The sequence below is a fragment of the Protopterus annectens genome, chromosome 13.part0 (assembly GCF_019279795.1).
Source record: "Protopterus annectens isolate FY-2018-M chromosome 13.part0, PAN1.0, whole genome shotgun sequence".
NCBI lineage: Eukaryota > Metazoa > Chordata > Ceratodontiformes > Protopteridae > Protopterus > Protopterus annectens.
Genome location: NC_056747.1, coordinates 1,195,223,717 through 1,195,248,753, shown reverse-complemented (window position 1 = coordinate 1,195,248,753; position 25,037 = coordinate 1,195,223,717). Strand labels below are relative to the sequence as shown.

At 40.4% G+C, this 25,037-nt stretch overlaps 1 protein-coding gene across 1 annotated transcript in view; it reads right to left on the bottom strand.

Annotated features, from left to right (window-relative positions):
- MAP3K3 (mitogen-activated protein kinase kinase kinase 3) overlaps positions 1-25,037 on the bottom strand; it is a 1,217,405-nt gene that overhangs the window by 173,954 nt on the left and 1,018,414 nt on the right. The window contains exon 16 of the mRNA XM_044055195.1: positions 17,636-17,813. Within this exon, the coding sequence (XP_043911130.1) occupies positions 17,636-17,813 (178 nt within the window). The remainder of the gene's footprint in view (positions 1-17,635; positions 17,814-25,037) is intronic.

Below are 25,037 nucleotides of genomic sequence, written 5' to 3'. Positions count from 1 at the left end.
GCAGGAATTGTGCCTGCAGATGTACTTGGTAAGTCAATGCTGTGTCCCACAAAGTTATCGCTAGTCTGCAAAGGGGGTAAGAATGAGTGCCTCCCTGCTTGTTTATATACCACATGACAGTGGTATTGTCTGTCTTTATCAGTAGTTGTCCCGGATGAAGTAGGTCCTTGAAGGCTGTCAGGGCATTTTGTACAGCTAGCATCTCTTTTTGATTGATATGCAGATGCAATTGGTTTGCAGACCATGTGCCTTGAATACATCCTCCTGCCATGTGGGCTCCCAGGCATAATCCGATGCATCCATTGTTAATGTCCGTGTGGCTGGGGGTAGAGTGAATGGCTGTCCCTTGTTCTGGTGACAGCCCTTCGCCCACCATCGAAACTCCTGTTGCAGGCAGGGAATGAGAGTAACTACTGTTTCCAGGCTGTGGCAATGCTGAGTCCAAACACTTTTTAGGTACCATTGAAGTTTCCTCATATGCAATCTTGCATATGGAATTAGTAGAATGCAGGATGCCATGAAGCCCAAAGCCTGCAGAATTTTTCTTGCAGATAACTGGGCCTTTGTTGCCAACAGTTTGAAATAGGTGGTCAGTTGCCTTTGTTTGTCTGGCATGAGATAAGCCATCTGGGCAGTTGTATTTAAGCTTGCACCCAGGAATATTATCTCTTGAGAGGGTACTAGTTTTGATTTCTGTTCGTTGACTGTGTACCCTAGGCATGGTAGTAATCTCTTTACAAATGCCAGATGCTGTAGTAGAATGTCCTTGTTCTCTGCTTGAATGAGGCAGTCGTCCAAGTAAGGATATATTTGCATTCTTCTTCGTCTGCAGTATGCAATTACTGGTGACAGGCACTTTGTGAAGACCCTGGGCGCAGTAGATAAGCCAAAGGGCAGTGCAGAAAATTGGTAGTGCATTGAGCCAGCTTTGACTCTAAAGTATCTTCTACATGTTTGTCTGATTGGGACATGCAGGTATGCCTCTTTTAGATCTCAAGTCACAAACCAGGCCTTCTTGCCCAACATGGGCAGAAGCTGCTGTAGAGTCAACATTTTGAATTTTGGAATATCCAGATATGTGTTTAGAAGAGATAGGTCCAGTACTGGACTCCAGGCTTTGTCCTTTCTGGGTACCAAGAACAGTCTTGAATAGAATCCTTGTCCCTGCTCTTGCTCTGGTACTTGTTGAATGGCCCTCATGTCCATGAGGGATGAGACTTGTTTTGGTGCCTCTGCCCATTGATGTTTTGGCAGGTCTGGCCAACAGTTTGTCCTTGGCAGGGTATGGAAGTGAAACTTGTAGCCTTGTGACACTATGTTTAAGACCCATTTGTCCTGGGTTATTATATGCCAGTTTTGAGAAAAAAGTGCTAGTTTTCCCCCAAAGGTGCTGCCAGAGGATAAGTGCTTGGCGCAGGCAGGGGGAAGTCATTGGGACTGTTTCCTCTATGGCTGTGATTTGTCGTCCCCAGTTTTGGAGGTAGAAGCACCCCATTGTTTAGTCCTGTACGAAACTTGGGGCTGGGATCTGCCTCTAGGGCGTCTACATCTGCCCCTTTGTGGCCTGTCTGGCACTGAAAAGGACCAATTCTTTGTAGGCCAGTGTCTGCTAAATCTTGGTGACTGTACTTGTAAGAAATCCTTGACTGTTTACATAGATTTAGCTTTGTCCTCCATTTTCTTTAACACCTCTTCTGCTTTAACACCAAACAAAACATCATGCTGTAATGGAGCATCTAATAATTTTGCTTCAACATGATCAGGTAGATTTTGTTCCTTTAACCAAGTATGCATCCTAATGACAGAACCCGTAACTGCGGCCCTGCAGGAGGCCTCCAGAGAATCAAAACCACACTGCAAAGTATGCTTTCCAACTTGTTCATCTGCATGGAATAAATCCTGCATTTCTTTGTTTTCTGCACATTCAGAATTTATCAACATTTTCTGTTGAAGCAGTGACATAATATATTGTTGATATTTGAGCATATGAAACTGACAATTTAAAGCCCTTATAGCCAAGGTAGCAGAAGTGTAAATCTTTTTCCCCCATCTGTCCAGTGCCCTAGAATCCCTGTCAGAGGGAGTAGATATTTTTGCAGTGGAAGCATTGACCCTTTTGGGACCCTGAGAGAGAGTTTCTGGGTCAGCAGCAGGGTTTTTGAAAAGGAATTTATGAGAGTCAGGAACCCTGTAGTACTTGCCCGGCTTAAGAGGAGCTGGAGGTAAGGAGTCAGGGGTCAGACTGGACTCTGAAAATACATCTACAATGTCTAACACAGGTGGAATAGCTAGGGGCCTGTGTTGTGGTAGTAAAAGGAAGTCTCTGAGCCTTTTCTTAGATTCTGAATAATCTTGGCTCTCCCAGTGGAAATGCTCCCTCATGGTATGTAAAGTTTCCCCAAAAGAATAATCCTCAGGAGGAGAGGCTGAAGGGATAGATTCTTCAGTATCAGAATCCTCATAGGGAGGAAGAGAGTATTCCTGATCAGAAGAGGAATCAGATGAAATGGAAACCTGATCTGAAGATTCATATTCTGTCTCTTTCCTAGGCCTCTTATCAGGAGGGGGATGGGAACCCATGATCAAAGTAATTAGGTCTTCGGCCATTTTGAGCATCTGTTTCTTAGGCATGGAGGCCTGTCCATGAGGCTGTTGTACTTGTTTCTTTGTCTTTAAAGGTGCCTTAGTCTTTGCCTTTGAACCTGAAGTCATTTTAACATATAATTGAGTAGGTCTGAAAACACCCTCAGAAGCCAATGCCTTCTCAGCAGCTCCGGACCCATCTGAGGGAATAGTTTCCGAAGGTCCAATACCTTGAGCTTCCAGCAGCCTGGTCGACTCCACGTTGGTGTCGGTAGCTGCCTGCGAGTCTAAAGTAGCAGTCATCAGGGGCTGCGAAGGCGCCTCACTGAGAACCGGCGACTGGCTTAGAAGAAGCCTCGTCGTCGGTTTTGGACCTCAGATGCCTGCCCTTTTCTCTGAGTTTCTTGTGAATTCCAGTAGTTGGATGGCTATCCAACGACATTGTATAGTTAATTCTTCTGCCAAAATAGTGAAATGCAAAATCGTACTGATGCTTAATAGTGCATTGGTTAAATCTAGCACAAAACCAACAACTAGCAACGTCGTGGTCAGGGCCTAGGCAAGGAATACAGTAAGAATGAAAGTCCTTATAAGGTATTTGCTTCCCACAAGAAATACAATTATTAACTTTTTCTGACATCGGTCTGGAGCAAGAAAAAAAGTTTCCCCAACAGGGTATTTAGCTTTTAGTGAAGACTTTGGATCTGAAATTCGAACACGAAAATCTCAAGAGTTGGCTGACTGGCACTTGTAAACTGCTTTTGCTTCGGGCACCACGCGGCAAGAAAGACTGAAGAAAATGGCATCGGCTGCATCTTTTATACCCCTGGCGCACTGTCATCAGGGAGGAGGTGACAGCTTCTGATGCCGGACCTAGACTTTGGAATTCAGGCCGACTGAGGGTAGCCTGCCAGCAGGATAACTCAATTGTAATGACTGCAACAGTAAAACATGAAGAACATCACATTCAAACATTATTTTAAGAATAGTTTGCGGAACAGATTGGCATTTTATATGATAACATTTGACCTACCATAAGAGAAAAGTACAGTTGTGTACACTTACCATAAATGCAGATGTTAGAGTGTATTCACTGTTGCAGTCATTACATCTGGGTAATCTGCTGGCAGGTTGCCCTCAGTCAGCCTGATTAACAAAGTCTTGGGTCCTGCATCGGTTGTTGGCCCTTTTTCCGTGACGTCAGGTCGTCCGGGGTATAAAACATGCAGCCAACGCCATTACATCAGTTTTTCTTGCCCCAGATGTCAGGTGCCCCCCAAATGGGGAGCAAATAAAATTAAAAACACAATAATATATACCTCCAACCAAAAGCAAATACACCAAAAAGGCTTTTAAGCATAGTAAAAGAAAGTAGAGGTATAGCCAGAAAAAAATAGGGGGCTGGAGGGAGGGTCACCAGGACTGCAACAGTGAATACACTCTAACATCTACATTTATGGTAAGTGTACACAACTGTACTATGTTCTTCGTGTTTCACTGTTGCAGGCATTACATTTGGGTAGATTCCCAAAGCTATGGTTGGGAGGAGGAAATTATACACCATTAGGACCAGCTATAAGGCCCTGCAAGACAGCAGTGGCAAAGACAGCTCTGGATTTAGAGAAAATTGGTAAATGATAATGCTTGGTGAAAGTATGTACATAACTCCAAGTAGCAGCTTCTAGAATATCCCTGATAGGAACACCTCTGAGAAAGGCTGCAGAAGTAGATGCAGCCCTGGTGGAATGAGATCTGATCCCCTGGGGGATAGGTTTTCCATGGTGCTTATAGCAGAAATGAATGTAATGGCTTATCCATTTAGAAATGGTTTGTTTTGAGATAGCCTTCCCCTCTGCCCCAGCAGCAAATGCTACTAGCAATTGATCAGATTTTCTTCGAAGTTTAGTTCTGTCCAAGTAGAATCTAAGTGGTCTGTGCACATCCAAGGAATGCAGACTCCATTCCCCTTTGTTCTGTGGATTGGGATAGAAGGTTGGCAAATTAATGGACTAAGAGCCACAATGGAAACCACCTTGGGCATGAAAGATGGATTGGTCCTCAGAGATACCCTGTCTGCATGAAAGATGATGAAAGGCTCCACTGCCATAAGGGCCTGTATTTCAGATATCCTTCTAGCTGAAGTGATTACTAAAAGGAAGGATGTTTTCCAAGAAAGAAAGTTTAAGCCTGCAGTAGCAGCTGGCTCAAAACGAGGTAGAATGAGCTTCTCCAAAACAAAATTAAGGTCCCAGGCAAGAGTAGGAGCTCTCCTGGGTGGTCTGAAGTTCTTTGCCCCTGTGAGATACTGCTTGAGCAGGGGATGAGAAAAGAGGGGTGGCTCTGTGTTATAGTGAGCTGAAATAGCTGAAGCATGGATTTTAATAGAGGAAAGACAGCCCCTTGTGAAGCATCTCAGTTAAGTATTGCAAAATCTGAGGTAAATTGGGCGCTGCTGTGCTCATCGCTAAAGATTGGTTCCAGGCACAGAATCTTTTCCATTTGTCAGCATAAGATTTTCTAGTACTAGGTCTTCTCGCCTCCAAGATGACATCCATCACAGGTTTGCTGAGGGATGCTAAGGGTGAATTTAAGTGATTAGCCAAGCTGCAAGGTTCAATGTTGGAAGCTGAGGGTGCAGAATTTGGTTCTCCTGCTGAGACAGCCAGGAAGGTGTCTGAGGCAGGTGCCAGGGAGATATTTGTGACACTGCGCAGGAGTGGGTACCAATGTTGGCTTGGCCAGTCTGGAGCAATCAAAATCATTCTTGGTTTGTCCCGTTTAACTTTTAGCAGAACTGAGGAGAGCAGAGGGGGAAAAGCGTAGACTGATAGGTTTTTCCAGTTGAAGGAAGGACCATCCACTTTCCAGGCTTTTTTGTTCAACTGGTAGTTCTGGGGAGAGGCAAATAGATCTATGTCTGGGCTCCCCCATTTGCTTGTCAACATGTTGATAATCCGTGGTTCCAGTTTCCACTCGTGTGGGTCTATGACATTTCTGCTTAGTCTGTCTGCCAGTGTATTCAATTTTCCTGGCAGGAATTGAGCTTGCATGTGCACTTGGTAGCTCAAGGCTGTGTTCCACAATGCCATGGCTAGTCTGCAGAGGGGGTAGGAATATGTACCCCCTTCTTGTTTATGTACCACATAACAGTGGTGTTGTCTTTACCATTATTTGTCCTGGAAGAATGTAGTCCTTGAAGGCTGTCAGAGCATTCTGTACAGCTAACATTTCTTTCTGACTGATATGTAGGTGCATTTGATTTGGGTTCCATTTGACCTGAATGTACTTCCATGCCAGGTGAGCCCCCCCCATGCATAGTCTGAGGCATCTGTAGTTAGGGTTTAGGCGGCAGGGGGGGTAGTGTGAATGACAGTCCCTTGTTTTGGTGGCAGGCCTCTGCCCACCATAAGAACTCCAGGCGTAGGCAAGGTATGATAGGAATCATTGTTTCCAGGCTGTGACAATGTTGACTCCATAGACTTTTCAAGTACCACTATAGTTTCCTCATATGCAGTCTTGCATATGGAATTAGAAGAATGCAGGAGGCCATGATCCCCAAGGCTTGCAGTATTTGTCTTACAGATAGCAGGGTTTTTGTGGCCACTTGTTTGAAGTAAGTTACCAAATTAATTTGCTTCTCTGGCATGAAGAAAGCCATCTGGGCAGTTGTATTCAAGCTTGCACCCAGGAATGTAATCTGTTGAGAGGGTACTAGTTGTGATTTCTTTTCGTTTATGGTGTACCCCAGACAAGTTGGAACCTTTTTTTTTTTTACAAATGCCAGATGATTTAGAAGAATGCCCTGGTTTTCTGCCTGAATTAGACAATCGTCCAGGTATGGATATATTTGAATATTTCTTTGCCTGCAAAATGCAATTACTGGAGCCAGGCACTTTGTGAATACCCTGGGCGCAGTAGACAAATCAAAGGGCAGTGTAGAGAACTGATAATGCAGGTAGCCTAGAGAACTGATAATGCAGGCAGCCTATCTTCAGTAAGATTCCCCGATTGGGATGTGCAGGTATGCTTCTTTTAAAAACAGAGTTGCCAACCAGGCATCTTTGCCTAGCATAGAAAGTAACTGGTGAAGTCAGCATCTTGAATTTTGGAATGTCCAAAAGGTGTTTAGAATAGACAGGTCCAAAATTAGACACCATGATTTGTCTTTTCTGCGTACCAAGAAAAGCCTGGAATAGAAACCTTGTCCCTTTTCTTGGTCTGGTACTGGTTGAATAGCCCCCATGTTCAAGAGGGAAAGTACTTGTTTTTGAGCCTCTGCCCACTGATTTGGGGGCAGGTCTGGCCACACGTTTGGTGTTGGCAACATGTGGAAATTAAATCTGTATCCATGGGACACTATATTTAAAACCCAGTTATCCTGGGTTATGAGATCCCAGTTTTTTGCATGAAGAGCAAACTTTCCCCCCAAAGGGGTGGCTAAAAGATAAGTGCTTGATAATTTTAAAGGAAAGTCATTGAGACTGTTTACTATGGGGGGGGTCTTGTTATTTCCAGATTTGGAAGTGGAGGCCCCCCATTGCTTAGTTCTGAGAGTCTCCTGGGACTGAAACCTGGTGCTTTGGTATGTCTGGGTTTGGCCTGACAGGATCTGGAAGGAGCTGGAAAGGACCAATTCTTAGTAGGCCAGTGCCTACTAAATCTTGGAGGTTGCACTTGTAAGAAATCTTTCACAGTATGTATAGATTTAGCTTCATCTTCCACCTTTTTTAAAACTTCTTCAGCCTTATTGCCAAACAGGTGGTCCTGATTTAAAGGAGCATGCAACAATTTCGCTTTAACATGATCAGGCAGAGCTTGCTCCTTAAGCCAAGCATGCCTTCTATTCACAGACCCAGTAACAGCAGCCCTGCAAGAGGCCTCTAAAGAACCAAAACCACATTGCAAAGTATGTTTTACAACTTGTTCAGCAGAATGCAATAAATCCTGTAAATCTTTATTTTCCACACAGTCAGAAATCAACATAATTTTCTGTTTAAGCAGTCCAATAATATGCTGTTGATATTTTAACATATGAAACTGGCAGTTTAAAGCCCTGATTGCCAAGGCTGCAGAAGTATAAACCTTTTTACCCCATCTATCCAGCGCCCTGGAGTCAATATCAGAAGAGGTAGGATTTTTAGCAGTAGAAGCCTTAATGCCCTTAGGCCTCTTTGAAATGGTTTCAGGATCTGAAAAAAGGATTTTTTAAAAGGAACTTGTGGGACTTAGGAACCCTGTAGTATCGGTCAGGTTTACTAGGAGCTGGAGGCAGGGAATCAGGGGCCATACTGGATTCCGAAAACGCATCATCAGCAATGTCTAGTACAGGAGGTATAACCAAAGGCCTATGCGGAGGAAGAAGAAAAAAATCCCTAAGCCTCTTTTTTGAATCAGAAAATTCCTGACTTTTCCAGTGGAAATGCTCCCTTAAGGTATGTAAAGTTTCCCCAAAGAAAAATCCTCAGGGAGGGGGGGGGGCAGAGGGAATGGAATCCTCGGCATCAGAATCCTCATAAGTAGGAATGGACAAATCTAGGTCATTAGAAGAGTCAGAAGAAACAGAGTCCTGATCAGAAGTTTCATAGTCAAGCTCAGCCCTAGGCCTCTTAGAAGGGGGGGGGGGGTTGACTACCCCTGATTAGAGTAATTGGATCTTCAGCCATTTTGATCATTTGTTTTTTAGGCATAGGGGCCTGAACAGGTGGCCTGGGCGTCTGTTTTTTAGACATAGATCGAGATTTAGGCCTTAGTATAGTAGATGGTGTCGGTTTAATATGCAAGTCTGTAAGCCTGAATACACCCTCAGAAGCTGCTGCCTGCACAGCGGCTCCAGACCAATCCAAGGTAGAGACATCCGCGGGTTCCATAGATGAAGTATCTCGCGGCATACTGGACTCCGAATGGGTCTCAGTAGAGGCCTGCGAGTCAGAAGTAGCGGGTATCAGGGGCTGCTAAAGCACCTCACTGATTACCAGCGAACTGGCAACTGGCTTAGGAGAAGTGTCGTTGTCAGTTTTGGACCTAGACAGCCTGTCTCCGTCTTTATCTTTGCGTTTTTCGAAATCCCGGTAGTCAGATAGCTAACCGACGTCATTTCTGGATAATTAGAGAACCGAAATATTTAGAGGCAAAAATGTACCAACGACGGATAGTGCGCTGATTAAATTAAGCACAAAACCGACAGCAAGGTACGTCATGGTCAGGGCCTAGACAAGGAATACAGTACAAGTGAAAATCTTTATGAGGTATTTGCTTTCCACAAGTAATGCAATTATTAACTTTTACTGACATCGGTAAGAAGCAATAAAAAGTTTTCCCAATGGGGTACTTAGCTTTAAGTTGAATACTTCGGTTCTGAAACTTGAAAACGAAAATTTCAGGAGTCTGCCGACCGGCACTTGCGAACTGCTTCTGCTTCAGGCACCGCACGGCAAGAAAGACTGATGTAATGGCGTCGGCTGCATGTTTTATACCCCTGACGTCACGGACGAAGGGACAGCAACCGACGCAAGACTCAAGACTTTGTTAATCAGGCCAAATGAGGGCAACCTGCCAGCAGATTACCCAAATGTAATTACTGCAACAGTGAAACACGAAGAACATCTCGTATATCTTAGGGGACATCTTTTACAAACACATCTGAGAATGACATTTCTCAATTTTGCTGCCAATAATCTTCATAAAACTTGTTAAAATAGTAGTATATTTTACAATTCAATTTATTGATCTTGACAAATTTTGGCAGCTATATGACCTAAAGGATATCTGAGTTTACTCTCGACCTGGTTGTCAAATACGGCTTCTTCTAGTCTCTGACAAAATGCTTTGAGTGAAAGAGGACACTGACAATCTACATTCAATCTGATTAGCTAGTCCATCTTAATGCTCACTTTATCTATTGCATTCCATTTTAGCTAAATAAATTAAGCTACAGGAAGTGATTCCAATAACTGACGAGGATGCAGAAAAATATTTGCTGACATCCAGTTTCTAAATGCACTCTCCTAAGTTCCATTTTAGAGTTGTAGCCAAAACTTTACTTTCCTGTATGTGATCCTATGACTTAACTTAAATCCCAAATCAGTAATGTTCAATTTTTCCAAAAAACCCCCACAATGGCACTACTTGAATTTCCTTTACACACAAAGTAAACCATGTGTGTGCATCTTGTACTCAATCACTTAATTATGCACACACGTTTCTACATACGCAAATATTTTAAATTCAGCCACAAACACTTTGTTTTATGTAAAAAAAATGCATTAAACAAAATCTCAAAATAGAAAGAATAAATGAAACATAACATATTAAGGAAATGCTGTTTTGACCCCTACATGGCATTATGCTGAGGTGCGAGTATTAAGTAATTTATTAAATGATACTTCCTCTTCCTTACTGCACGTTTCAAGCTATTTAAGAGCCAGTGATTATAACTCTGTTTAGCAGATTGTTAGCTCAACCTAATGTGGCAGATGTTGCCTATTACCTAAGGCAGCAGTGTCCATTTACCATACATTTTTAAAGTCATTATTGCCCCCCTTTTATTAAACTGGAGGGTCAGCAATGTGGATTTAAATGCTGTATTATGACAGCTCTTCAGACAAACTTCCTGGCAATGACTATAAAATGGTAACAAAAATGGAAAACTGACAGCTTTACTTGAACAGCCTGCTAAAAAAAAAAGTTTGTTACCAAAAAGTCTTAATACCCTTGCAGACGCAGTACAAATATTTAGTATTACACCTTGCACGGCAATTACTTTTTTGCAGACACAATATTTACAAAACAGGTACAAATTAACTCTGTGGAGTACGAAAGAATTTCAGTGTCACTGCAGACTGAAAATACAAATAAATTAATCCAACCAGTTAGTATAGCCAAACGTATACCAAAAATGCCTTTTGTAAAGCTAAGATTCAGTTCACTGATCCTGAAGTCAGCCTGGTAGCAGCTATCAGTCTAGACAAAGTGACTTAATCCATCACCAGGTGACGCCAGAATGCAGCATGAAATGAAAACATGGAGTTGGAAACAAGTTGCTTTGAAACAGCTAACACAAAACAGCTTGAAGTATAGTAGAGGGAGAAGCAGTGAGATAAAAGACAGGAGCAGCACCAATATTAAAGCTGATCACTCATCAAGAGATGCAAATGAGTAGTGGGTGTTAAAATCTAATGCAGAGTACCAAGGTCAGTACAAAAGTGTTTTCCCAGTATGACTAGGGATGACAGATTTATTCAGGTGCAATGAAATCTGCTTGCAATCAGCAATAAAACGACCAGAGGCAATGGGAGAGGTTTTTTTTTAAACATCTTTATTAAATCATCACTCAAGACACAGCCAAACATACACTACTATAAAAGAAAACAAACCATATTAACATATTTCCAGTTACATACATTATACATTATGAGTTCTCTTTTACTCTATCAGTCCAACATAACAAATTGCACAATTCCTGCCTTTTCTTAAAACTCACTCTGCCTTCTCCTGAACACTATTCTGCATGAATTGTTTCAATGATTTCCATTTATTTCTGTGTAATTTGCTCCTTCTCTTTTCAAAAGGTCCCACTTCCAGTTTGATTGTTTAAAGACCATGAAAAAAACACTAGGTACCAGACCACACAGATTATTAAAAAAAAAACAAAAAAGTGGTTGCCAGAAAGAGTAAAAGTATTTTAATAAAACTAAGCACTTTGATCCTCATTAACTTCAGAACTTCATCAGACTGGCAAATAAAAAGTGTAAAGAAGGCAACCCTGCTTGGTTTTGCTGTTCAGACACAACTTGTCAGAGAGGAACCGTCCCACTTTAATTTTTGCCACCGATCCCTCATATATCCTCCTAATTAACCTTATAATTGTACCATGGAATGCAAATGCCATTGCCCTAGTCAAGACCCACCAACAGCAGCTGGATTTTCTTACATTCTGCTTCCCTCTGAATTTTCATTGTTCTATTAATGTTGTCAAACATTTCCTCTCCACCAAAAAATCATACTGATCCATATTCTATCAATTTTGGCAACGCCCTTCCCATTCTTTTAGCTATTGTAGACAAACACTTTATAATCATAGTTTAAAACTGAAATCAGCCTATATGAAAGTGAGGTCTGATGGGTCTTTATAGTCTTTGAGCATTAAAGCCACCACAGCTTTATTGAAAGGTTTGGTGTTTCCCCCTCATTTTAAAATAATGATAAAAAACTTGCAGATATGTATCACTTTCTTTACTCCTAGCTTCCAAACTTCTACAGGAATATCATCTATTCTTAAACACCTCCCAGCAGACTGATTGTATGTCACTGTTATTATCTCATCATCTCACATCTTAACTGTCCAGCCATACATCACTGTGTTTGCCTCATCACTTCTAACCTTGGCATACTTAAGTTTATATTTCCATTTGTGCTCTTTCTAGACTTCCACATCTCTTTGCTTTATACAAATTTTCATACAATTTCTGAATCATTAATTCCTCTACAGGTTATTCTGGTTATCTTTCTAGTTACAGGTTCCCTACGTTTGGCAATAACCCTTTCTACTTTATGTTGGCTAAACCATTATGTTAAAAGTTTTTTTTTTTTTTTTGCTCTGGAGTCATCAAAAAACAGTTACTTAACAGTGATCAACTCATGCATATTATGATGATACTCCTTAATTTTCTCTTTAGCACTCTGTATTTGTACCTCTTCTTGTTCTGGAAGATTGCCTTTATTCTGCAATACTTTAATCTTTGTCGGCCTCTCTAAAGAATTAAAGAATTCCTGTTACCTCTTAACTCTCTTTTTTTTTTATTTCTACCTTTTTTAAACTTCACTTTCATTTTATCCCACTCACTAGCTATAACTTTGTTAGAAATTTCTATCTTCCCTAATTTTCAAGTTCCCATTCCTTAAATTCCTCTCTTTTAAAAAGGTAGGTGGGGAACTGCCAGTCTCTCATCCTTACCCTGCATTTTTGTCTTGGTTATTGGATGTGTGTTAAAGCGTTCAATTAAATGTGTATGTCGCCATGAAATAAAATTTCTATATCACCTAGTCCAATTATTGTACTTTGGGGAATAATATGTAAATTATCACAAGAGTTCATAATACATTCACATCTTCCATACCAAATATTTTCATAATTTCTTCATAAATCTACATTATTTTGGTTATATATTCCCCTCTAGGTCTCCCAGACACATCTTCAGTGTTGCAATTCAAGTTCCAGTCCTCATCTAAAAATAATATTCTCTGCTGAAAGTGGATTATTTTCCCCCAAGTCTTCTTAAGCTCCAGTTTTAGGCTAAATATAAATACATGCCAGCATAATCCTCCTCCCCTTGCCAGTAGCTCCTTAGTGCCAGAAATCTACAATTACCTTTTTCCCTCGTCTATCACCTCTATCAGGTTCTGCCTCTCCTCAAACAATTAGTACAAGTACTCCCAGATTACTTTGTTCCTGATATTCTGCTGAATATCCATAATAAAATCCTTTCTTTATCAAATACACATTTTCTCTCCTTTCCAAATGTGGCTCCTATAGCACTGTTATTTGCACTCTGCATTACTTAATTCAATACTTACTTCTTAATTTTTCTGTCTATACCTGTGAGACCATTCACATTCCAAAACAATATAGACAGTGTAGCCATTAAAATAAGAAGTTATTAATCCCACCTATTATATATGCGTGTTTTTTAATGTCTATTTCTAGCTTTTGTATTACATGCACCCACTAAAGTTTGGTAGGTTGATCTTTTATACAGATGCTTCTTGTCATCTTCATATGAACCTGTGTCACATTTTATAAGACTTTTTGTTTTACTGAAAACCCCCAAACAAACACACCCCAGAAAATATTAACTTAAAACAAACGCACAAAAATAATTTACATATTCAAATAATGAAGTTTAATCATCCTGATAGGAGCAACTGTCCCAAATCAGCAGCCGAACCCACAGGCATTACTTATTCATGCTAAAGCACAGGCTACAACCTTTGCTTCTTCTTACACCAATTGCTACCTGGTCTTATCCTCCTACATGTGAAAAACTAGTGTGCTTTCAGAAAACTAACTTTTAGCCTTAAGAAAAATGCACTCTCCTAAATAAAACTATATTACGCACTGTTCTAGCAAATGCTCTGAATTATTCAGATACCAGGAAAGTTGCTCTCTCTTACTCATTTCCAATATTTTGAACATTATTTTTTTTATTAAGCTGCTTACCCCTTGTACCTTTTAATTTAAAAATTTCTTCAGCAAACAATGGCCAAATCTCTCAAGATTTATTGCCTGATCCTGTAGTCAGCTTATTTACATGGAAACATAATAGAATGTGTAGTTGCCCTCAGCTGCAGACTTTTCAATTCAAACTGAACATTCGTTTGCTAAAGGAAAATGTTTCATTACATTCAGTGTTTTCTTATTTTTAAAGTACACAAAAGACTTGTTACTAGATTAAGCCAAAGGCATTAATCCAAACACTCATCTATGCAAAAGGAAAATATCTCTGCTCAGCATATATTAACAATCAGTGCACTTTTACACCCCATCCCCAATGGAACAGCCCAAGATTACAGAATATTAATTTAAACATGCTTTTGTCCAACCTTTCTTCTCTTTTTACATTGTAATGCCTGTATTTCTTAAAACTAAAACAGAAAAATAAAGTTACTTGTTTACTTTATCACATATAATAATCATTGAAAATGCTTTACTACATAATATGCAATTTATATCATGAAATGTTTTGTATAGATTTTAAGAATAAAAAATGTTTTACCTAGTTACTTTTTTCCCCATTTAGTGTCCTTTAAAACATTAATGACATAGTCTTCCTTGGCTACTTTTTCTTTTAAAGCCACACTTCACAAATGTGAGTAATGCTTTATAGTCTCACATTTATTCACTAATTTCAGTGTTGCTGGTCATCTTTCTGTTCATCTCCATCTCCCAACCACCAGACTCTGGTTAAAGTACAATGCACTCCTGAGTATTTTAATCAACTCCAGTGCACTTTGAGCATTTTCACTTGGAACACTGGAAAATGTTTCAATGGCAGTTTCTCTATGACCTTTATTATCACAAGAATGAGAAGCAATCTCTCCTTTTGTTTGATTGCTCACTTTTTGTTCGACAACTTTTGCATTTCCTCCTTGGCTTGTTCTACATCAAAAAATAACTGATCCTCCAAGAAAAACCTTCTGAAGACAGCTGGATGCAACAGTTTGAATTTCGCACCTGACTCTTGGCATTCCTACTTTATTGTACACCATGCAGAACATAAGCAAATTTATCCCAGCAATGACTAACCATTTCCCACAAACACTCTACTCTCTCTAATTTTAATATTTGCCCTCCTGCAACAGTTCTGTTAGGATGTTCTCTTTCTGCTGGTATGACTGCATCTTTAATACTACAGATGTTGGCTGCTTTCTCATGGCCAGGTTTGTCGCAAACACATGATGTCCCCTTTAAATAAAATACTGTGAAACATCAGTCCAGTTGCTTACTTGTGATTTCATAAAATTATTACCATCTGTCCTCCCTCTAGTTTCCCGGGTACAGCAGAAAATCTTAGGTTTTCTCCGAGTGTTCTGCCTCTAGCTCTACCATTTTTAAAACCGCTTTCCTTGAGCAGTCTCAAACTCAGCCAGGCTAACACATCTATTTTACATGGTAAACAATATTTGAAAGTGTTTGAAGACGTCTTATATTACTGTAATTGTATGGAACTAATAAAAAAACTTAAAATGGAGAGAAGTATCAAAAAGAATGCGCACTAGCACAGGATAAAAAAGAAAGCCATGCATACATCAAGATAAGTGCATTCCAGCTTTAACCTCTACAGGAATGGATGAAACAGTTTTTTTGGAATTTCAGCTGGAGAAGACCAAGGTAAAGTGGAATACAACTGATATGCTATAATTTTATGTTACAGTGACTTTCCACAAACATTCACAAATTATAGCAGAGTTGATAACCACAACTGTACAAAACTGGTAGGCATGAAGGATGCACTTGCTTCTGTGTTCTAACAATTTAAATTATGATACATTTTGGAAGAGGCACACAAGTGTCTACTAATGAAAAATCTTCCAACTATTTCGCTGAACAGTGGCCAGTGGAAACAAAACCACCAAGTATTTAGCAAGGAATGACATTAAAATAAGGTCTTGTATTCTGAATTTCATAACTGTCCACAGGTGAGCAACTAAAGGTTTAAGGTAAGCAGGAAGAGATGTATTACAATGACAAATGTTTCCTGTTTAACAATGATGAATGAGTTTAGTTTCTCTTTTATTATGATAGTTGTATTACTGAGTAAGGAAAATTAGCTACTTGGGATCACAGTAGGTTACTAGGCTATCAACCCTAGAGCCCTTTTAGGCCTAGGAATTTCATGCCCCAATTTACCCAACTGCTCCACTCCCGTCTTTCTCTCGCATACATCCTCCACCAGGATTTGTCTTCATCATGTCAACAACACACCAGTGGCATATGGAGACTAAACAGAGTAGGAAGCAATGTGTACCTTTTCATGTCCACTCCCCTTTTAAGGTCATTCGAACAGCCATCCCAGTGCCCCATGTCCTTCGTGCTCCAACTGAGCCCCCCCACCCAAGTTCAATACCACAAATTTAATGAGGACCCTAAGGGTGAGTTGGGGAGTCTCCTGACCTTCTAGCTGAGGGGGAGTTATGTATTATCTACCCAATTTTCTCCACCCCTCCCCCATGCTCAGAACCCATTTAAGGGCAACACCCATCTCTAGAATATGCCCCTCCACAGAGAACAACAATGACATACACCTATCCCTCCCTGCTGCTTATTCAGTTACCTGAGCCACTAATCGAACCTGGGGTGCCTAAGCGATAGTCATGGCTTTATTCCTTTATACCACCAGAGCTGCTGAAGTAACATTCATTTTGAGGACAGCTCCTCTCTGAAGAAAAATACAAAGACTCAAGTTTTTGGTCTATTACCAGTGACTACAAAAGACAGAGAACCACAGAAAATGAAAGTATAGCCGACACATATGTGAAGGAGGATGCCAAGGTTTATAATGCAAGCTAAATGGTACTCCAAAAAACATTCAGCATTACTGATGTACTCAACATCCCCTCTTAGACTTCAACTCATTGTTCACAGCAGTCACCAAAAAGGACTTCTCATTTGGCAATCAAACTGCAAGTCCAGTGGGACAGGAACACAAACGAAAATGACAACCATGGAATGTCCAAAAATGAAACCAACTTAAAAAAAATTATAAATGATGTCCTGTGAAAGATACATTTTAGAACAGGCAGTTATATCTTTGCATCAACATATGGTGGCATCCTCCAATTCAAGTAGCCTACTGAAATCAATGAATACCTCATATGAGCAGATATGCAATGCCAGCACCCCATGCCCTAGTGCAACTCCTCAATCTTCCTACAAGGAGTGAAGGCAGCGGCAGCAGCAGCATTTTGTTTTTACTACCATCATAATCTGATGGTAGTGATGCAGCGATTGAAATATGGGAAGGCAGGGAGACTCTGAAGAAAACATACTGCAAAAGCAGCTGTGATGGATAACTAGTGCAGAGTCTGCAGAGATGTGTACTGCACGTCTCTTAGAGAACTGTGGTCCAAACACAAAGGCACAGCAATGAAAGTAGCACAGAAGCAAAACAGATCTAATCCCTTGTAGTTAAGAATGTCACAACACAGATTCCACAATTAAAAAAAAATGGCTGAACCTGTCTAGGAACCCAAACACATTTAAAAAGTAAATATCTGTCAAAAAAGAAATGATCCAATGTAGGATTCATTTATATCACTTGAATTATGACTCCCATGGCCTTTCTTACATTGTGCGAATACATATAAAAACTCATGCTCTATGATAAAAAGCCATTCGATTAACATAGAAAGCAAAAGAATGCAACTAGACACATCAATTCTCAAGTAAAAAAGAAAGTTAGAACACCCAAAAGTGTGCAAAAAAAAAAAAAGTTTTACTGAAAAAAATCTATTTTGTATTATGGAAAAAAATTAATCATCAAGGGCATATGCTTACCACACATCTGCTTTTCTTCCATACCCTTCACCACTTATCACTTCTGGGCTCATCCAATATGGTGTTCCAGTGACGGATCGAATTCCTGTTCCAGACATACAGATAGTCTGTAGCCTTTTACTAGCTCCAAAATCCCCAAGCTTGACATTGCCAACAGAATCTCTGAGAATATTTGCACCTGAAACAGAAGGTTACGTTAGACAATAACAAACACAAATTCCAACAGTTCAGAACACAGTTAATGATGTTCCACAGCAAGCCAGATGTACATTCCTACAGAAGACCTCTGTAGTGAATTTTCCAGCAATCCCTGCCATGGGATGCCAATGCTTCACTTTCAGCAATATCAATGCCATTCAATATTTTTAATTTTGCCAACATAAAGCAACAGACAGACCTGCTTTCTACTTAGTTAAACTGAAACATCATTGAAGCAGCAAAGACAGAAAACAGAACAGAAGCTATGAGTCTGTGGAAAAGGAATGCATCCTATTTATAATAGCAATGGATAATTAAGCACATAACTCAAAATGGATTCCACCGCAATGTGGATGAAAACTGGAAAATTATTGGACTTCAAGTCTGACAACTGTGCAGTCTGCAAGCTTTACTCTTTTTTCATATTACAGCTATGGGACTATCTCAACCATCCAATAGACAGAAAAGGAGTCACTTCAAGCAAATAAAGGTCTTACTTTGCGTTACTGCCACTACCACAAGTACTGTTCACTTTGGACAATATGTATAGCCATTTCCTACAGTTTGTTAAAGACAGCAGCTATAAAAGGTAGTGTATAAAAGTTAACAGCATCTAGCAGATTTTTATATATATATATATATATATATATATATATATATATATATATATATATATATATATATAGCTACTAGCCACAAAGTATCAAAGTTTCCTCCAGAAAAAGTTTTATGTGACAGTAACTCTAACTAGTTATCTGCTTCCAGCAAAGTCAAATGCATTTCCTTCTTTTGCTCTTCAACTCTGTGATCCATTGATGGGGGGGGGGGGGGGGTGGGGGGGGTGGGAGAGGGCAGGCAGCAGGGTATTGTCCAGACTACCATACAAACTAGGGCTCTGATTAACTACCCCTAGTAAGCAAATTGTTTCCACATACCCCAAGTGTGAATTTATGACCTTACATTCAAGTGTAGTTCTGAAGGTTGCTAGGGAATTACTCGTGTACAAAAGCAGTACATTCAATAAAGGGGGAAAGGGGAGAGTGAGACACGGGACTTGAGCCTCATTCTAATATACAGCAAATGGGTAGCATACCTACTAACTTATCCAGAGAGGTATAAATGCGTCAAAGTAGCTTTATTCAGAACAGCCCAGTAAAGCCTGTTTAGCAGAGCAACAAAAAAAGTTCTGACTCGATGCTTTTAAATGACTATTACTTGCATGGCAGTATCTTTGCAAATATTCTGAGCAGAAGGCTGTACTTTACTACCTTGAACATTACACCAGTGACTATTCTAACTTCTAGCCTCCTCCAAACATCTAATGGCAATTATGTCTTTCCACTTTAGTAGCTTGTTTTGCGAAGTATAAAGACAGTTGAATAGTTTGGTTTAGTGTTTTCCCAGAAACATCCCTGGTCTCAAAAGTAGGATACATTTTGAAAGGGATTTAATTCTCGAAAACCTATACATGGTTTAGTGCTCACAGTGGGTCTATATCAGTGTATCAAAAACTGATAACAGCGAACATGCTTTGATCGACCCCTAAAGGTCGAACAACATAAATGGCGAAGACACGGAACAGCAATTTCTTTCCCAGGGAAAAAAATCACTGGGCTGTTGGGAGTTTGCCATTTCCTCCACTGTGGTGCGATCTTGGAGCTGGTATATTGAAAGTAAGGGGGGTGTGGGGGTGACACCACCCACTTTATGCTGCGTTTTCATTTTTTTTTTTTTTTTTTTTTTGTGGAACAGTGATTTTTTTTCTCCTGGGAAAAAAATCACTGTTCCGTGTCTTCGCCATTTATGTTGTTCGACCTTTAGGGGTCGATCAAAGCGCGTTCGCTGTTATCAGCTTTTGATAAGCTGATATAGACCCATTGTGAGCACTAAACCATGTATACGTTTTCAAGAATTAAATCCCTTTCAAAATGTATCCTACTTTTGAGACCAGGGATGTTTCTGGGAGAACACTAAACCAAACTATTCAACTGTCTTTAGGCTATAAGGGCTGTTTACCAAAGCCTACCTAAACTGGAAGGCGAAAGGATATGGAGCTAGGAGCCCCTAGGGAATGGTCCTAGCAAAAACCAGTCCTGGATCTAGAAAAATAATCATGTTTGCAACACCTTCCAAAGGTACGTAGAGAGGACCATTTAGCTGCATCTACAATACTTACACAGTCCACCCCTTTCCTATATGCCATTGAAGACAAGACCCTAGTAGAGTCAAGCCTTGATGCTACCTGGAACTGGTTTATCACTGTGGTCATAACAAAAAGAAATAGCCAAAGGCAACCATTTGGAAATAGTCTGTTTTGACTCAGGATGCATTTCTTTACCACAGTTAAAGAAACAAGTAGCTGATCAGCTTTTCTAAAGGACTTTGTTTTATCAAGATAACACCTGAGCTGCTAATGCACATCCAAAGTAGAAATACTTTTTCCCTAGTTCTCTATATCTGGACAGAACACAGAGATTGACTGATTTATTCAAAGTGAACTCTGAAACAACCCTTGGCATAAATGACAGATTTGTTCATAATGATATCCCATCCCTATGGAAAACCAGGCTAGAGTTCATCGACCATGACAGCTTGCAACTCAAATACTTTTCTTGCAGATGTCAGAGCCATGTAATGAACCTTAAATTGCTTGAAGTGTAAGTTCAAATGGAGACATGGTTAACTTTTCCAACACAAAGTTAAGATCTCAAGAAGGCGCAACCTGCTTATGAGTTTACAGGTGTAAAACTATTTTCCGAAGACATCGAAGAAAGTGGGGGTTCCATCGGCAGACATGGTGAAATGACTGTAGAATGTAACTTGATAGAGGTGTACAAGAGCCCAGAGGCTAGCAACTCACATATTCGAGCACCAGTGGTACACTATCTCAGAAAGGACACTGGCTATTTGCTAGCCATCAATTAGAAAAACTTTTTCCACTTGCCAGTACAAGGTTTTCCAGTATCAGATTTTCTTGCTTCCTTTAGTACTTACTATGCACGTCATCTGAAAAGAGGATGCCTAAAAATAATTAAAATTAAATCATTCAGGCAGTTAGTTGTAGAAGTTAGAGAATGAGATGTATCAAAATCTGCTTGTCTTATATGAGAAGGCCTAGTTTGTGAGGAAGCTTGTGGTAACTTCCCTTGGCAAGTTCCATAAGAAGGGAAAAATAATAGTTGTGTAAAATCTTACTATAACCATAGATGTCCTTCTCTTCCATGTTGCAGTATTCTTACTGTGGGATCCTCCACTTCAGGCAACACGGATGTCGGCTCCTATACAAAAGCTTAAGCCTGGCTGTGCGTGGGATATCACATGTAGGGCCATAAACTAGGGACCTTAAATGTGAAGTCTGCACGCACAGATCTCAGAACTAACTGCCCAGTCAGACAGTAGCCTAGGAGAAGCCAAAATATGTCCTTCAGACTGGTGGAATGCCACAGACTGTCCAAAAATTAACATAGTGCCTGTATGGGCTCTGAGAAGGCCCACAGACCAGTTTGCAATGTTTGGTGAAGGCATGTAGAGTTGACCAGGTGGCTGCCACATGGATGGTAGCTGTGTCTATGCCTCTGAAGAAGGCGTTGGAGGAAGCTACTGCTCTAGTAGAACAAGCTCTGACCCCCTGATTCGGATCTTTTCTGTGGTAGTTTTCCTGATCCAACAGGACATAGTCCGTTAGGAGAATGCCTTGCCCAGGGTTCTGGGATGGAAGGAAACAAAAAGTAGATGCGATTTTCTAATGGACTTGGTTTTGTCCAGATAAAATCTTGTTTGTGAACATTCAGGGAGTACAGGTAGGTGAATGGAGTGATCTAGTGAGAGCTCTTTGAACACTTTGGGCATGAAGTAGGGGGATGGTACGCAGGGTCACCCTGTACGTATGGAAGATAGTGTAAGGAGGGCATGCCATGACTGCACGTAACTCTGATACCCTTCTTGCTGAAGTGAGGGCTACCAGCCAGACTGTTTTCTATGTGCACATCTGCAGGGATGCAGAAGTGGCTGGTTCAAATGGAGTCAGCATTAAGTTTCTCCAGGACAATTTAGGTCCTAGGGTGGTGGGGGTAGGTTTTCTGGGTGGTCTTATGTGCAAGACCCTTTTAAGAACAATTTAACATCCCACCAGGAGAATAAGGGAGGTTCCACGGGTAGGCAGGCAGAGATAGCAGAGAGGTGCACTTTCAATGAAGAGTATGAAAGATCTGCTTTAATCAGCTAACACACAAAAGCTAACACTAAAGGGACATCTCATGTCTTTGAAGACACCATTTGGAGAATCTCTCCCATTTAGAACTGTAGGCTCTTCTTGCATTGGGTTTCCTGGCCTCCTGTAGGAAAGAAAGCACATCCTCTGTGTAGCAGTGTAAAAGTTTATCACCCAGACAGTAAGGCTCAGCATCTCTAGGTGTGGATGGATGAGAGTTCCCTTCTGCTGTGTGAGTAGGTCCATCTTGTGAGGTAACTTGTGGTGATTGCCCTTGGTCAGGGATTGTAGAAGGAAAAAACAATGCTGCCTTGGCCAGTAGGGAGTCACCAGCAAGATTTTTGGCATGTTTCTCCTGATCTTCAGGAAGACTTTCTGAATGAGAGGGAAGGGGGAAAGGCATAGAGAAACCGTCCCTTCCATGAGATGGTGAAGGTGTCCACTCTCCAAGCTAGGGGAGAGTGATGTTTGGTACAGAATTTTCAGTGGACTAGGTCTAGGAAAACTTCTCTGTGTAACATCCATTCATGATGTAAAGAGAATGATCTGCTTAGAGCATCTGCCTGAAGACTGTCCTGGGAAGGGATGTATGTTCCTTACCGAGGTAAGTTGTTCTGTGAGGCTAATTCCCAAATTTGCATTGCCAGTCTGCATAGAAGATAGGACCTGGTCCCTTACCTGTTTGTTGATGTACCACATGATAGTGGTGTTGTCTGTGAAGATTAGCAGAGGGCTTGGAGGAAGGATAGGGAAAAAAGCCTTCAAGGTTAAATGAACCACTGTCATTTCCCTGACGTTGACAGAGGGATGCCTGCCAAAGTGATTGTACCTTGAGTCCCTTCATGGTAACCCCACAGCCCAGATCTGAGGCATCTGTGTGCATATGTTGAGATGGTGCAGGGGGTATGAGCAGTAGCCCTGGGTTCCTTTGAACCTGTTGTACCCACCACCTTAGTTCTGTTTGTAGACAAGGTAGGAAGAGTATATGGAAGTCAGAGGATGGGTGTGCTGGGACTACACATTCTTTAAATACCACTGCATCTTCCTCATGTGCATCCTGGCTAGGGTAAGCATAGGGATGGTGGCTGCCATAAGACCCAGAAGGCGCATAAACTGTCTTGCTGACAGCTGGTCTATCTGGAGGAGGTCCTAAAATGGCTTGTCAGGGAGATCACTTTGTCTTGGGGTAAAAATGCTTTCATTAGGTCTGTCCGAACCCTGCAACCCAGGAAGACCTTGTCTTGTTATGGGTATAGGGATGACTTGGGGAGGTTCAGTGTGAAACCTAATCTCTGAAGCAGGACAGAGAACTGGAGATGTTTTTTGAGGGTCTCTTCTTTTCCTGCAAGAATTAGCTATCATCTAGGCAGAGATAGAGCTGTATGCCCTGCACAAGACTATGGCGGAAGCTGGTCATTTGGTGAAAACCCTTGGTGCAGTAGACAAACCAAAGGGCAAGGCAGTAAATTGAAAATAAAAACAAGGTCTGGCAAAGCACAAGTATTTCTTACGGTTTGGGTGTATGGGGATGTGGAGGTAAGCCTCCTTCAGGTCCAAAGTGGCCATGAATGCTTGTGGTGGCAACAGTAGAAGCAGAGTCTGTAGGGACAGCATTCTGAAAGAGGGGACATTTAGGAAAAAGATTTAGAACGGATAAGTCCAGAAATGGTCACCATGGTCCATCCTTTTTTGGAACTAGGAAAAGTCTGGAGTAAAAACCTTTTCCTTCTTGTCCTGATGGGGTGGGTTCTATGGTGCCTTGTGTCCACAAATCTTGGATAATGTGGGGAATAGGGTAAAGCTGATTTTTAGGTGGAAAAGGAATGCCCTTGTGGGGTGGGTCTTTTTCTGCCAGAATTGGAAATATCCTTTTTCCACTATTGCCAGCACCCAGCGATCTGCAGTGATTTCTTTCCAAAGGGGCAGACAATGACAAAGACGGGAAGAAAGGGTGAGATGGGCAAGGCAGTCATGCACTGTTAACATTCTTTCTATCCTGAAAGGATGGTCTTTGGGATGGCTGAGAAGAAGTAGTTCTAGAAGAGAGTTGTCCCCTAGTCCCTTTCCTAAATCTTGTAGAAGGAGTGGTCGTGGACAGGGCCCTTCTGACAAAGGATGTTTTGGCAAGATAATTTCTATAGTACTTTGGTAAGGGAGATACCAGCAGGTGTTTAATATCTTGTAGCTCTTTGCTCTTCTCCTGTAGACTTTTAAAGAGTTCTGCAGACTGCTTACCAAACAGAAGGTTATGATCAAGAGGAGCATCTGGAATTTTGGACTTAAAATCTTTTGGCAGTGGCTGGAGCCTAAGCCAGGAGCATCTACACAAAACTGATGCCATTGCAGGCGATCTAGCAGAGGCATCTGCTACACCATAACTGCATCTAATGGAGTGTCTGGATGCCAGGGATAGCTAAGATGCTACTACAGTTTTGTTAGGAGAGTCAGGCAGGGAGTTCAGAAGTCTATATACATATATATATATATATATATATATATATATATATATATATATATATATATATATATATATATACACACATACATACACATATATATATATATATATATATATATATACATACATATATATAAATACATATATACATACACATATAAATATATATATATCTACATACATATAGCTACATATATGCATTATATATATATATATATATATATACACACACACACACACACACATACACATATATATCACACACATATATATATATATATATATATATATATATATATCACACACACACACACACACATATATATATACACACACACATATATATATATATATATATATATATATATATATACACACACACACATATATATATATATATATATATATACACACACACATATATATATATATATATATATATATATATATACACATATATATATATATATATATATATACACACACATACATACATATATATATATATATATATATATATATATATATACACACAA